The sequence below is a fragment of the Lagenorhynchus albirostris genome, chromosome 11 (assembly GCF_949774975.1).
Source record: "Lagenorhynchus albirostris chromosome 11, mLagAlb1.1, whole genome shotgun sequence".
NCBI classification, from domain to species: Eukaryota; Metazoa; Chordata; class Mammalia; order Artiodactyla; family Delphinidae; genus Lagenorhynchus; species Lagenorhynchus albirostris.
The window spans coordinates 82797689-82813153 of NC_083105.1; the positions used below are offsets into that span (position 1 = coordinate 82797689).

Sequence of the window (15465 nt, forward strand, 5' to 3'; positions counted from 1 at the left end):
TTTCATTTGCTTCATTTTATCCCCACCTGATGCTTTTATATGTATTTGTGCTTGTTTCTGCTGAAACAAAAGAAAGGCAGAGATTTTGTCTGTCTGGTTCACTGCTGCATAGCTGACCTAGAACAGCGTCTCACACATAGTAGATACTCAGTATTTGTGTTATTATTTATGTATTTATTTAGGCTGCACCATGTGGCCCGCGGGATCCCAGTTTCCCAACCAGGGACTGAACCCGGGCCATGGCAGTGAAAGCCCTGAGTCCCAACCGGGGAATTCCCAGTATTTGTGGAATAAATAAATAAATATCATCTGAAGTTAAAAATATTTAAAAAGTGAATTTGAAAACAAATTGTGTGGTTTTAGCATAGAATTAAGTGGGCCTGTCAATGGAATGGAATAAATAGCCAGAAAAAGATTTTTACTTACGTAAGATATTAAGATATAATAAAGAAATTATCACCTATTAGTAGGGAAATGATGGGTTATTTCCGGTGATCAGCAAACGTTTTCTGTGCAGATCTTGATAGTTTTTCAGGCTACTATCACAGCTCTTATAACAATTACTAAAGGAAAAGGAGTCATAGACAATATATAAATAAATAGATATGGCTAGATTTGACCCATGATAGTTTGCCTACCCCTGGATTATTAAATTAAAAATAATAAACTCCATTAGGGTTGTGACTTTTATATGTTTTGTTGTTCACTGATGGATCCCAGGTACACAGAATGTCCTTGGCATGGAATATGGGCATTCAATAAAAATTGTTGATTTGAACTAAATCAAAATGACATTTGAAGACCCTGGCTATTTGGGGTGAAATGAACTCAGTTCATGTCCTCACATCATACATTAGCGTAAATTGCAATAGATTTTAGAGATAAATGTGAAATGATAAAAATGGTTGGAAGTGTAGGTGGATATTTGTCTGTCTTTGGATGAGAGAGTTATTTTTAAGCATAAGAGCAACAGATGAAATTAGCTAAGGAAAAAACATTTCACTATTTGAAAATTTAAAACTTAAGTATATAAAAACATCATAAAAATAAAAGAACATCAAAATAGAAAAAGTTACTCTACATTAAAAAAAGGCTAATAACCTTTATACAAAGAACATATAAATAGATAGATAGATAAGAAAAGCACTATAACAATCTAATGATAAAATGAGCCAAATTCAGGCATTCATGGTTTATAGAGGAGGACATACAAGTAAATCCCTGAGAAAATAGTCAACTGTTAATAATTTTAAGAAAATAAAAAGGAAAATAAGATCTAATTTCTAACTGTCAAAGTTTAAGACTAAAAAGATAAAAGTAAAACGGTAATATTAAATGTTGGTTCACATACCTTGCTGATGAGAGTAAATTTATGCTCTTTTTGAAAAGCATTTTGGTAGTACATTAAAAAAAGCCTTCATACCTTTTTAATGTGTCAAGTAATTTACCTTCCAAGAATCTGTCCTTAGGAAATAATTAGAAATGATATCAAGGATTTATGGGCAAGGAAGTTCAACATACTTTTATAATAAAATACAGTAGGAAATAGTTTCCATATTTAATAATAGAGAAATGGTTCAACAAATTATGATATATCTAAAAGATTTAAGTTATAGTATCACTGATAATTTTTTGAAGTTTTTTTTTTTTTTTTTTGCTGTACGCGGGCCCCTCACTGCTGTGGCCTCTCCCGTCGCGGAGCACAGGCTCTGGACGCGCAGGCTCAGCGGCCATGGCTCACGGGCCCAGCCGCTCCGCGGCACGTGGGATCTTCCCAGACTGGGGCACAAACCCGTGTCCCCTGCATCGGCAGGCGGACTCTCAACCACTGTGCCACCAGGGAAACCCTGAAGATTTTTAATGATATGAGAAGTGCTAATGATTGAGTGATGAGTATTAAAAGGGGAATAAAAAAACTGCTTATCCAGAATTATTTCTATTATGTAAAATATATAGGAGCAAAAAGATTAGAAGAAAAGATTCCAAGATGTTAACCATGGTTTTGTTTGGATTTTGAGATTATGGATAATTTTTGTTTTCCATTTTGTATTTTTCTATTTTTTACAGGGTTCCTACAGTTAATATTTTTCTTAACATCAATATATATTACCTTTTAAAAAATGAATTTAAAATTCTAAGAAAGTGTAGGCACAGATGACTCACATAAAAAGGAGATATTAAAAGCGAATGTTTGGAAAAGTTTTGGCCTCATAAATAAAGGAATGCAAATTAAAATAAATATGAGATATCACCTCAGATATTTATAAGAACATTTTTACTGCCTATGAGGAATAAAAAAATGATTTTTAAGATTTGTATTCCGTGGTCTGTATGATCAAAAGTATATTACTGGCGAGAGCTGCCCTATCCAGTAGGGTAGCAACTTGCCACATTTAAATTTAATTAGATAAAATAAAATTAAAAAAACCATTTCAAGTGCTGAATAAGCACATGTCTAGTGATTACTATCTTGGACAACCCAGATAGAAGATTTCCATCATTGCCGAAAGTCCTCTTGGACAGGGCTGCTCCAGTGTATGTATGATAACTTATTTAACCCAATCTGTCATCTTTGGAAGAGTAACAGTCACTTTTAGAGCAGGAGAGAGAAGGGACATCATATATACAAGGGGAGAAATCTCAGAAATAATTATATCTAGAAATTACACTTAATGTTTATTTGTTCAACCAATAATTTTAAATACGTACTATGTGCTAAGGTACTGCATGTGCAGTGGGGACCAAGACAGAGCAGCTCCTGGTGTCTAGGGACTTACATTCTAATGGTGGAGACAGATTTTTACTTGCTCTTCCCCCAGAAACCTCCATGGCTATTTCTTCACTTCCTTTGGTTCTTTGTTAAAATGTTACCTTATACAGAGAAGTTCTCCAAGCAATTTAGATAAAATAGTAATCCTTCTCTGTACCTACTCCTCCTGCTGTATTGCCTTCACTACTTGCTTTTTATTTTTCTGAAAGTCTATTTATTTGCTCTATTTTTACCACTTATATGTTTGTTAATTTGTATATTGTGTGTCTCTTTTGATTAGAATCAGAGTTTCAGTAGAGTAGGGACTTTGTTTTGTTTGGTTCACTGTTCTAACTCCTAGTCTAATAGTTTTAATTTAACAATTTATGTCCCTAAGTGATAGTCCATGAAATTTTATAGGTGCGTAGTAAAATTCATCTGGAAGCAGAGAAGGACAGATATTTCAAAAGGTGATTTTTTTTCTTGGAAAGGACAATGAAGGTAGACTTGTTTTTCCAGTGTAAAACACATTACAAATTGAAAATCATTTCATTCTTATAGAATTGAATTAAAATACTTAAAAAATAATGATACGTGGAGCATACCAGAGATATGAGGAGAGATTTAAACAGTGATTAGTGATACACTATAAGATAAAATTCAAGTAACCTGAGAGTGAGGCAAGAAATTACTATTAAATCAATGTTTGGAGGACAATTGGATATCAGTATGGAAAAAAACTAATCAGAATGCATGAATCGGGTCACCTACAGCAGCAAATTCAGATAGCTTTAAAAGTTAAGTAGGAGTCAACATGTGGATGGAGATGGGAGAAGGACTCCCAAAAAAAGCTAGAACAAAAATGTACAGAATATTCTTTTCTTTCATGGAAGGGATTTTTCCTTCTTTATATTAAACAAATGGAAATGACCCAAATAGAAAAAAACAGTGCCTGAATGCTAAAAATTATTTTACACCATGAAATGTAATGAAAGGAATATTCTAAAGAGTCAGAATGTGAAAATACATGTGAAATGACTGCTGAAAAGTTTATTATGTAAAATACGTTTACTGATATGTAATATACAGTCATTATCCATGTTTCATTTTAAAGTGGCTTAGAGGGTTTGAATCATCTCTACGTGACAAAATATAGACATGAAATTATTATGTGAAAAATGCCCTGCCTTGTTAGCAATGTCAGAAATGCCAGATAAAATAACTTTTAGGTATCATTAAACTGGCAAAAGTCATTATAATTTACAGAGATAACAGTTCTAGCAGCAAACAGATGGCACACTCCAAGAGGTGTGGGAAGGGTTAAAGGAACCAGGAGTGACAGGGAAGCATCCAGGAATTGGTAACAATGCAAAGCTATTGCCACCCCAGGCCTGAAGGGGCAAGGGTGGCACCAGTGTTACCAGAGCCCAGAGAGAACTTGGAGACATTGCAGAAGGGCTCCAGCAGAAGCTATACCCAGAGACACAGACACTGCTGAAGCCCAACGAGGAGAATGGAGATTGGGATGCAGGTAGAGGCAGAGGCAGAGTAGGTACCTGACTTCTTTCTCTTCCACTCTGTGATCTTCTGCCAGTGCGTCGCATCAGCTGAACCTAACCAGAGCCCGAAAGCTAGAGCTAGTTGATGGTAATGAAGGAACATCCTGTGTATGCACAGATAGGTTGTTGATATCATTGTAAATTTATTGTTTTAGAGGATGAGCCCAGCAAGTAGTACAGAACTGTCTATATAACCTCATCTGGTGATTCCTCTTTTGGTGAAATATACCCCCAAAATCTGAAAGTAAAAATAATAATTTTGCATAATCCTGTATAATAACAATAATTGGGGGGCGGGGGGGAATCACATAAGACTCGCAGGAAAGAAATAGCTAAGAAAATAAGAAAATGATTTGTATTTTTTATCTACGTATACCTAACTAAACTCATTCCAAAAATGGATTAAAGCATGATGGTGCATTAGAGTAATGGAATAAATATAACGTTTTGAAATAAGTGTTTAAATAATGATGGTACATGGGAATGTTTGATAGGAAATAATGGTATGTGAATAATATCTGCAAACAGAAACTTTAAAAATATATGTATTACACATAAAAATTAATTTAATAGGATGTAATTTTATTTGAGCCATTTCTAATCTTTATTGGGAAGAAACAGTAAAAATAAATAAAAGACAAGATAAAGAAATATTGCTAATAATTAGGTTCCTTATTTCCTGAAAAATTTTTAAGGACTTTAATTTAAAAAGTGGCTTCCTTATCTCCTGCCTGTCCATAATATTACAGTGTAAGATACAGGCTCTAAAGGTGAAAAAGTTGTCATTCATCTGAGGCATAAAAAGTATCTTGAACATTATTTGAATTTCTTGTACAAATGAATTGAGGAATAGGTTCCACACAGTTGTGTAAGCCCAGAATTTCCACGACCAGGATTTTGAGGAAAGCCTTCATCTAGAAGTATTATAGATAACTTTTATTAATTAATCCACTGACTAAAGCAAATCTGTGGGGTTCTTTAGCAAATGATCAGTTGCGGGTAATGTAGTGTGATTCTATAGTAGTTCCAGAAAGCCCCGTTCAGTTGTGTGAAATGTCACTGGATGAGGAAGAAGCTTCTCTGGGCTGGTTATGGTAGAATTGTTCAACTACTTACTCAACTTTAATATATTTTTATCCTATGTATCAGAAAAATTCACCATAAAAGCCAGTGCTGTAAGATACTAAATGAAATAAATCCTACTTAATACCCATCATGGGAAAATCAATTTTGTATTAGATCTGGGACCACATTAAATTTTAACCTGAGGTTTGATATTCTACAAATAGAGTCTAACCCTTAGTTAAACTAAGATAAAATGAGTCCTTTCTTATTCTCTCTTATTCTTTCATTAAAAAAAAATTAATTGGTTCATTCTTTTCACAAACATTTATTGAACTTTTGTATTTACTACGCATTATGTTATGTGCTGAAACAATAACTAAAAGATGACATAACTTGACATAATTTATTTTCTTTAATTGCATCATTTTCTACAGTAACTATGGGATTAGACACACTAAAAACCTTTTAGTTCTGATGACACCCCTGTCAGGTAGGTGTCATTTAATAGATGGGGAAAAAGTGAGCTGCCCCCGACAGGAAGCGACTTAGAAGCAGAACAGACCCTGTGCTCTTTCTTCTCTCTCCATTCAGCAAACACTGTTAATTTTCCAGACTGAAACATTGGGACACGTGGTTTGAGGAGGGAGTTTTTGGTGAATTTATTTGTGTGCAGGGTTTTAAAGGAATATCAGATTAAATTACGTTTCCTTACTCTTGATTAATCACCTATTGAAAAGAATAAAAAACTTACATAAAAATTCGAATTGTCTAAGAACATCTGGAACATCTGGCCACCATACTGACTCACTGTAATCTCGTGGATATTTAAACATTCTTCCTCTGCCCAGTTCTTGAGTCCTTCCTCGCACCCTATGTTCTCCCCCACTCACTTCTTTTTTTATCTCCATGCTCTTTGTTTTTCACCACCCAACTTTTTTTCATTCGTTTTTAATCGTGTATCTTAGCTTTTGCAATTTGTCAACCCTGACATGTTTGGAAATATACAGTTTGTTTAGCAGAATGACCAATTACAGCCTCATTTAATCCCACATAAAGGTCAGAGCCCATGTTCTTTGCTGATGTTCCCTTTGCTCTAGTGTCCTGTCTTCTTGCTTAGCCAACTCTGAGAAGAAGGCACGAACACACCCTCCATGCTTCCCAGATAATCTGGGGATGAACAGTCAAAATTGTTGGCAAGTTTGACCTTTTATTTTATTTATTTTTTATTATTATTTTTTTTTTGCGGTATGCGGGCCTCTCACTGTTGTGGCCTCTCCCGTTGCGGAGCACAGGCTCTGGACGTGCAGGCTCAGCGGCCATGGCTCACGGGCCTAGCCGCCCCGCGGCATGTGGGATCTTCCCGGACCGGGGCACGAACCCGTGTACCCTGCATCGGCAGGCGGAATCTCAACCACTGCGCTACCAGGGAAGCCCGACCTTTTCTTATCTTTCTGGTTTCCTCTCCAAATATTTTCTGTTTGCATTCTCTAATCTGAGCCAGGTATTAGAGGTGAAAATGTATAGAGAGATATGAGCCACCATTAATCACCTTCACCACTTTCTTGTACTTATAATGACTGTTTCCTCTTTGATTTCCTCACATCAAGTGGAAAAGTGTTTTCCAGCAAAGCTAGGCTTGAGGATGGAGGGAGAAGGTTGTGTGCAGGAGGAGGGAGAAGCAGATCTGGAAGAAGGGGCTGGGATCTGTGAAAGAATTCTGGCCCAAGGATGAAATGGCAACCAAACTTAAAGGTGAAACTACTACAGAATGATAAACTTTGAATGGATTTCAGGCAGAAATTTTTTTTAAAGTATATTTATTTAGTTATTTATTGGCTGCATTGGGTCTTAGTTGTGGTATGCGAGATCTTTCATTGCGGTACGGGGCTCTTCATTTTGGTGCACAGGCTTCTCTCTAGTTGTGGCATGCAGGTTTTCTCTTCTCTGGTTGTGGCATGCGGGCTCCAGAGCACGTGGGCTCAGTAGCTGCAGCACGCGGGCTTAGTTGCCCCATGGCATGTGGGATCTTAGTTCCCCGACCAGGGATCAAACCCATCTCCCCTGCATTGGAAGTCGGATTCTTTACCACTGGACCACCAGGGAAGTCCCAGAAATGTTTTTATTCAAAGCAACTTTCAAAAGCAGAAGAAATGTTATAAACAACCATTTCATGACAATTTTTAGAAGGTTCCAGTATTGACTTATAATTCAAAGATGAGATAGAACACATTGAGTTGTTTTGTTTTTCTCTCCAGGTTTGCAACACAACTACAGACAGGAAACACGCAGACACCTTTTTGGAGAAGTGTGTTACTGAGTCAATCATGAACGTTGTGAGCGGCTTTTTTAATTCTCCCTTTTCAGACAACAGTACCAGCCTGCAGGTAATATAAACAAACAAGTACAAAAGGAGTCTGTCACACAGAATTTCTGTACCTTATTTGAGTGTAGAAAACTTCAATACGCCTGGAAGTCCTTTCCTACACTTCTCAAGATCACTCTTCTTTCCTATTATTTACTATTATGCCGCTTTCTGAGTTTCCCAAGCTTTATTTTAAATAAAGAGGCTCCATCTTCAAACTGAATTATTTTTGCTCTCCCTCTAAGCAAAAGAGGAACTTTCACATCTGTAGATTGACTGCCAAGTGTCAAAATAACTGGTAATGATTCTTTAAATGGATAGACATTTTGACTCAATAATTCCAGTTTAGTAAATCCCGAAAGAATTCGCACGAATTTATATACTAAGATTTTCATTGAAGTGTTTATAATACTTAAAAATTGACATCAACCTTAAATGTCCACAAACAGGGGAATAGCTAAATAAATTATGGTATATCTGTAGATGGCTTACTATATAGCAATTAAAAATCATGTTTTAAAAGAAATATTGATGCCTAAGGAAAATGATCATGAAGCAATGTAAAGTGAAACAGGCCACAAAATTGCATCATAGTGTCATCCAGGTTTGTGCGTGTAAAGAATATATGTGCATATATACATAAGAAAACTCAGGAAGTAATTATCTTAAAAATGTTGATACTGATTATCTCTCCATGTTAGGATTATTGGTGATTTTCGTTGCCAAATATTCTACAGTGATTGTGTATTGCTCTTATAAAAGTATTATTTCAGTTATACTTTTTTTAGGGAAAACTTTTGAATGAACTATTAGAATCATGTAAAATTGTTTTTGTAGATCAAAATTGTTGTCTCCTCTACTTGCTGATCATAGGAAACAAAAACATACAAGCAGTGAAACAAACAAACCCCAAATGCCTGCTCTGTTTATACTTGGAAATAAATCAGAGATTGTAAAAATATACTTAAATCCATGTCATTGGCTTCAAGAAATGCCATATTTTCCTGATTAAGAATATAGTTAAAATAATCAGTTTTCTATAGTGTCTGGTGTGGTGCCTCTCATGAGATGGGTACAAAATAAATATTTGTTGAATGAGATGTTCATTAAGTGGCACTGAAACTTAAAGGGCACGACAGTATTTTGTTTTGGTGGGCCTTTTTTGATAATGCATAGATACTGCATCAGGAGTGTTAACGGTTTAGTGACCTGTTTGCCTCTTTTCTTTCTGTTCTCAGACACATCAGCCAGTTTTTATTCAGCTGCTTCAGTCTGCCTTCAGAATTTACAATTGCACCTGGCCAAATCCAGCTCAGAAAGCCTCGGTGGAGTCCTGTATCAGAACTTTGGCTGAAGTGGGTAAGTCAGAGTGTCGGATTTTACTTATTTTCACATTTTGTGAAAGAAATCAGGCTTTTGGCTAATAGGCAATACACGTAGCTTTCCAGTTTTCAACTTAAAAAGAGAGCAGGTGTGGTTTCTGTGAAGCTGAAGAGCAGTGATCAGCAAATGACTCTGAAATTGCATCCTTTTTGAGAGGGGAATATAATTGTTATATTTCTTCTTTTTAAATATTTTAAAATATATTTATTTATTTTTAAATTATTATATTTCTAACCTTAAATTTAATATTGTATATGGTGCTTTACTATAGCTCAGTAAGATATTACACAAGTGAGTTTAGTTTAATTGTTATCTCAGATTTCATTATGGAATTGTCTTGTCTGTTAAGTAGCCTGATTTATTAACATCTTCATGTGGCAGGAGGACTTTCTGAGGGGTTTTTAGTTTTCTAATTTTGTGTGAAATTCATCAGTATTCATTGAGGCTCTGTTATGCATACAAGGCTTCAGAAATTCCAAATAAAATGGAATGCAAGGGGATAACAGCTAAGGGAAGGTTAGTACATTGTAGGAAGAATTTCTCATAGAGTCCTCTTTTTTTTAAATAAAGTTAATTAGGGCTGTCAGAAAGGAGGAGGGAAAAGAAATATGGACTGGGCTGGACTTCAAAAAACAAACAGAAGAGCTGGATCATTCTCTCAACTACAGGTGGTTCTGCAGGCATTGGGAAGGGCAGCTTATAGTGTGTTTCATTATCGTGGTCATCATCACTGCTGACATTTGTCTGTGCACACCATTTGCAATGCTAAGCAATTCACACGTATTATCTCATTTAATCCTTAGGTAGGCTGGTTGATTATTTACATTTTACAGTTGAGGAAACAGAATTATCTAGATTAGGTAACTTGGCCAGGGTTATGGTATGTGCTCAGTAAATATTTGATAAATGAATAAATAGTTTAACTAATTAATGACCACGTAAAATATTTTTAGTCTTTTCTCCCCATCTGCAATTTGGTTTAAGTAACTTAATATTAACAAAATTTAATGATGGCTCAATTTTAATTTGAGTACATTCAAAAGCAGTTATAACCCAAGAGGATCAATTGAAAATTATTAAAACTAAGAGATTAATAGAGTTCATCTAGGTGATTAATTATAAATAAGTATTAAACTTGGTAGATTTTCTATATATCCAAAAGGGAGAAAAAATGTGAGAAAGATATGTCACAACAGCAATAGAAATAGTAATTACTTAAGAGAAAACTTAAGAAACATAAGAGAATAAAATTATATTGCTATTTTGAGGGATATGAAAGATTTTAATAAATGGAGAGTTATACTATTTCTGGATTTCAAAATTCAACTTGTAAAGATGCCAGTTCTCCTCAAAATTATAATTTTAATGCTTTACATCCGAGACCCCTCCTTTGCCCATACCCTCCCCTCGTCACGGCCCACTCGGGCTTAGGCACCCCAGGTAGGGCCACGCCCCACAAAGATGCATCCTCTGGCAGCTTGGCCTTTGCCACCTTCCTGCAGTTCCCACTGGTCCACGTCACCCTGCTGCTCTGAGGGACAGCCTCTCTTCCCGGGTGGCCTCTGGCTCTGTGCTGGGTCACTCGTTTGCATGAATACCCTTATCACTTTTGACGTGGCGCCAGGCTGTCCCCTGCCGTGGACGCCCTCCTCACCCGACTCAAGTCTAATTCTCCACTCCTGGCAGCCTCCTGTGCACATGCCTTCCACTCCTTTCTGGGCTCGAGTGCTCTGGACCACCTCGGCCCCTAGCACTCCTTGTCCAGTGCTGACATTTGACTTTGCTCTGCTCTTCCTCCAGGTTTAAGGACAGAATAGTTTAGGAAGGGGAGGGAAGAGGTAAAGGAAGAGGCCACCATATGCGTTGCCATAAAATAAAGAAGGACACAGAAGAGAAGCTAAATTTTATTTTAAAAAGTTGCTCATAGGGCTTCCCTGGTGGCGCAGTGGTTGAGGGTCCGCCTGCCGATGCAGGGGACGCGGGTTCGTGCCCCGGTCCGGGAAGATCCCACATGCCGCAGAGCGGCTGGGCCTGTGAGCCATGGCCGCTGAGCCTGCGCGTCCAGAGCCTGTGCTCTGCAACGGGATAGGCCACAACAGTGAGAGGCCCCGCGTACCGCAAAAAAAAAAAAAAAAAAGTTGCACATAGCAAAATGTCCGGCAGGATATCAATAAAGAAATAACATGGTATCTCTGGCTGGTGGAATTATAAGTCAGTCTGGTTCTGTTGTTCTTGCTTTCCTTTAACTTCTGAGTTCTTAATAATATAGTTTTCAAGTTATGATAAAACAGTATTAAAAGCATCTTCATTTGGACCAAATCAGCTGGGAAATATACTAACCATCAAAAACTATAATCTGAAGGAAAGGCAAAGAAATGTGATGATGCTATTTACTTTACATAGGAATACATTGTGTTTGCTGCCAAGTATATTTCTATATTTTACATTTTAAGGCAGTCCCCCCTCTTCCTCCTCCCCTTTTTTTTTCTTTTCTTTTTTTTTTTTTTTTTTTGCGGTACGTGGGCCTCTCACTGTTGTGGCCTCTCCCGTTGCGGAGCACAGGTTCCGGACGCGCAGGCTCAGCGACCATGGCTCACGGGCCCAGCCGCTCCGCGGCATGTGGGATCTTCCCGGACCGGGGCAGGAACCCGTGTCCTCTGCATCGTTAGGCGGACTCTCAACCACTGCGCCAACAGAGAAGCCCCTCTCCTCCCCTTTTTTTCTCCTCTTTCTTCCTTCTGCTCTTGCTCCCTCAGTACTTAGTAAATGCATTGAGGGAAGACACCAGTTGGCCCTACCCGGGGCACAGAGGGCATGCTGTTCACACCACTTACAAATCGAGAGGCGAAGAGCTTTGAGCCACAGGTGAGATTCCATGCTGTGCTTTCCTTCCGAGTTGCAAGTTGCTGCTTCAGTGGTGTTCCCTGTGTACTCACATCAGCTCTTGCAGAGCAGGATGGCAGAGCTTTGGGGGTTTAAAACAGTCACTGAAACTGGATCAGGCTAAAGATTCTTTCATTCCATTTTCTACCAGTTCCTCGACTGTTTATGATTTAACAGGAAATTTTAGTCTCTTTGTATGCTGAAAGACATATGTGATAGGAAGTCTAAAAAATAATTATATCTAAGTCTACAATCAGGGTAGGTTTGGAAGAGTGATGTATTGGTATAAAATCTGTTTTATCTTTGTGAACATTTTTTTTAATTGAAGTATAGTTGATTTACAATGTTTCAGGTATATAACAAAGTGATTCAGCTATACATAAATATACATATTCTTTTTCATATTCTTTTCCATTCTGGTTTATTATAGGATGTTGAATATAGTTCCCTGTGCTATATAGTAGGATCTTGTTGGTTATCTATTTTATATATAGTACTGTGTGTCTGTTAATCCCAAATTCCTAATTTATCCCTGTTACCCCTTTCCCCTTTGCTAAACATAAGTTTGTTTTCTCTGTCTGTGAGTCTGTTTCTGTTTTGTAAATAAGTTCATTTGTATCATATTTTAGATTCCACATATAAGTGATATCAAATGATATTTGTCTTTCCCTGTCTGACTTACTTCACTTAGTATGATAATCTCTAGGTCCGCCCATGTTGCTGCAAATGGCAAGCCTGTTTTCTTCCGCTTCCTTGTTTGCTGTTTCCACCTGAACAAGTTAGGAAGCTGTGGAGATTCCATTCCCGCTATCCCCCGCATTTGTACTTCCCCCACCTTCTCCTCCATAATGGCCTAGTTTGACCCCACTTTGCTTCCTTTTTGGACCACTGTAAGCATTCAATGTACTTTCCTTCTGTCTTTCTTCACTTAAATCTGCTACCAGAATAATCTTCTTGAAGTGAAATTCTCTCTGTTGGTTTAAAAACATCAACAACAAAGTCCTCAGCCTTCAGCAGCATACCTTTGTCTAACAAACTAAGGATGGATTCCTCGTTGCAATGTTTGTGGCCTCCACAGCCCTACCTCCTCTTTTGACCTTGCTCACTGCTTCTCATCCCCACCCAGCAAACTGAACTATTATGCCCCAGGCATTGCTCACACTATAACTTTCTTTCTCCAGTTTCCACCATTGCCATCTCTCAGCATCTTTTCCATTACTCAAAAAAATTCTTTGTCCAAATTCCTCCATAAAAGCCATTTCTGACTCTCAGGTCCAGATCTGAACTCACCCTCATTTGGCCGTTTATACTTTTCTTACGGTCTTTACTGTATCCTAGCTTACGTCATCATAGGTATTAATCTACTAGATTTTGAGGGGCAATGACTATGAAGTATCTGTCAAAAAGACATTAATAAAAGCTATTGTCTAGGATAAAAAAGGTGGAAAGCAAATTCTGCTATGCAATGGGTAGGCCACATCTTTTTTTATTTGTTGGTGGATGCTTTTTATGGAAAAACACATAACCAAAATGAGAGACGTTCAGAAGTGAGCACCCATAGTAGTAAAGGGATCTAAACCCATCTTATTTGTGTAGTGATTGAAAACATTTGAAATATTTAGACAAAGAAAAGAAATCCTAGGGGGAACATAATTATTTTCCAACATTTCAAGGTGTGAATGGACTTCTTTTACAGGTTCCCAGGAATAGGATTATAATTAACATATGGTAGCTGCAAGAGGCAGATTTTTGTCCCATTGTAAAGAATAACTATTTTACAGTTAATAATCTTAAAACCTTGGGAGTCACATATGATTCTTCCCTTTTGTTCACTTGCATTAAATACAATAGCAAGTTCTATTGGTTCCACTTCTAAAATACACCGTTTTTTGTGTTCTCTTGTGGGGCACCCTTGTCCAAATACACCATAATCTGACATGGATTACAGAAGAGTCTCCTTGCTGAACTCCCCACCTCCCCAGTCTCACTACAATCCATTCCCTACACAATAATTAGAGTGATCTTAAAATGTAAATCAAACCATATCTTTCACGTATGTAAAACTCTCCGTTTCACTGAAGATTCCTATACCTTATCATGACTTAGAAAGCCCTTCATCATCTGAGCTTCATCTACTACTCCTTTCCCCCATTTCCCTACCCTCGCTTCACCCACACTGGCCTTCATTCTGTCTCTCATCTACAAGCCTTTTTCTCATCGTAGGGCATTTGCGTGTGCTGTTCCCACTATTTGGATCCTTATCTCCCAGATGGTCACGTGTTCAAAAGTTCAGTGCTCAGTGAAGTGTTGCAGCTCCCCCCATCCTATCTTACTGTCTTAGCACTATTTGAAAGCACCTTGTTTGTTTGCTTCTTTGTTGTCAGCTTCTCCCTTTAGAGCATAAACTATGAAAGCAGGGACTTTGCTTTATTCACTGATCACTACTGATCACTACTTCTGATGAAGCCAGTTTATGAATATTGTTGACTGACAATAATTCATGAGCTAGATATTTCGCAGAGAGTGAAATTTAGGAATAGAAAGGTTAAATAACTTGCCCGATTAACAAGTAGTTGAGTTGGATTTGAAATCCAGGTTCCTCTGAGTGTGAAGTTATGCTCTTCCAGGTTGTCCCAGAAGTCATATCTTAGGAAGCCCTGACATATAAACTAGAACTATGGCAGTCTGGCTTGCTGGTAGGGAGCTGTCTGAAATTTTATAACTCAGGTGCAAGGTCATTTTCGTGTTTCAGCAACTCTTTAAGAATACAAAAGGACATTATTATAATTCAAATATGTAAGAATTTATAGTTATAAAACAAAGAATATACATATTTAAGAAAAATATTACAAGTCGGGAGAATACTTAGTTTTTATAAAGCAAATTTTCAGTGCATTTACAAATTGGTAAACATACTCCTATACATACAAATAGCTATTATATTATCTATTATAGTGACATTTATATAACAGTTTTCAGTTTGTAAAGTACTCTCAAGTACATTGGTTCAACTCATCTATCATCAAAAGTATTTCACTCTCTTCCATATTTGTACATTGGACACAAAAGGTAGTTAAAACAGCAAAAGTATTTACTAAATTAGCACTTACCTGGCTGGGAGTAGAGAGCATTTATTAGTGATAGACATTGTGGTAAACCCTATGATGTGGACATAATTCTTAGCCCCATTTTACAGATGCAAACATGAAGTTAGCAAGGTTAGACAGCTTGCTAGGTCACACAGGCAGGTGTGAACCCCTTCTAGACTGACATGTTAGCAGGCATTTGTGATGCTCTACTATCACAAATAGGTTTAAGTAAACATTGTTTCATACCTTTAAGGTACGAAATATTGATCAAGATGTTAATGCCCTTGGTCAGTTACTGTTCCTCAGTTTATTCATTTATATAAAATACAATAGCACGTGTTAGAAGTACTTCAAGAAAAAGCATCCAAGGATTAC

At 37.2% G+C, this 15465-nt stretch overlaps 1 protein-coding gene across 1 annotated transcript in view; it reads left to right on the top strand.

Annotated features, from left to right (window-relative positions):
- ITPR2 (inositol 1,4,5-trisphosphate receptor type 2) overlaps positions 1 to 15465 on the top strand; it is a 527197-nt gene that overhangs the window by 271253 nt on the left and 240479 nt on the right. The window contains exons 33-34 of the mRNA XM_060166697.1: positions 7629 to 7757; positions 8974 to 9094. Coding sequence (XP_060022680.1) covers positions 7629 to 7757; positions 8974 to 9094 — 250 coding nt within the window. The remainder of the gene's footprint in view (positions 1 to 7628; positions 7758 to 8973; positions 9095 to 15465) is intronic.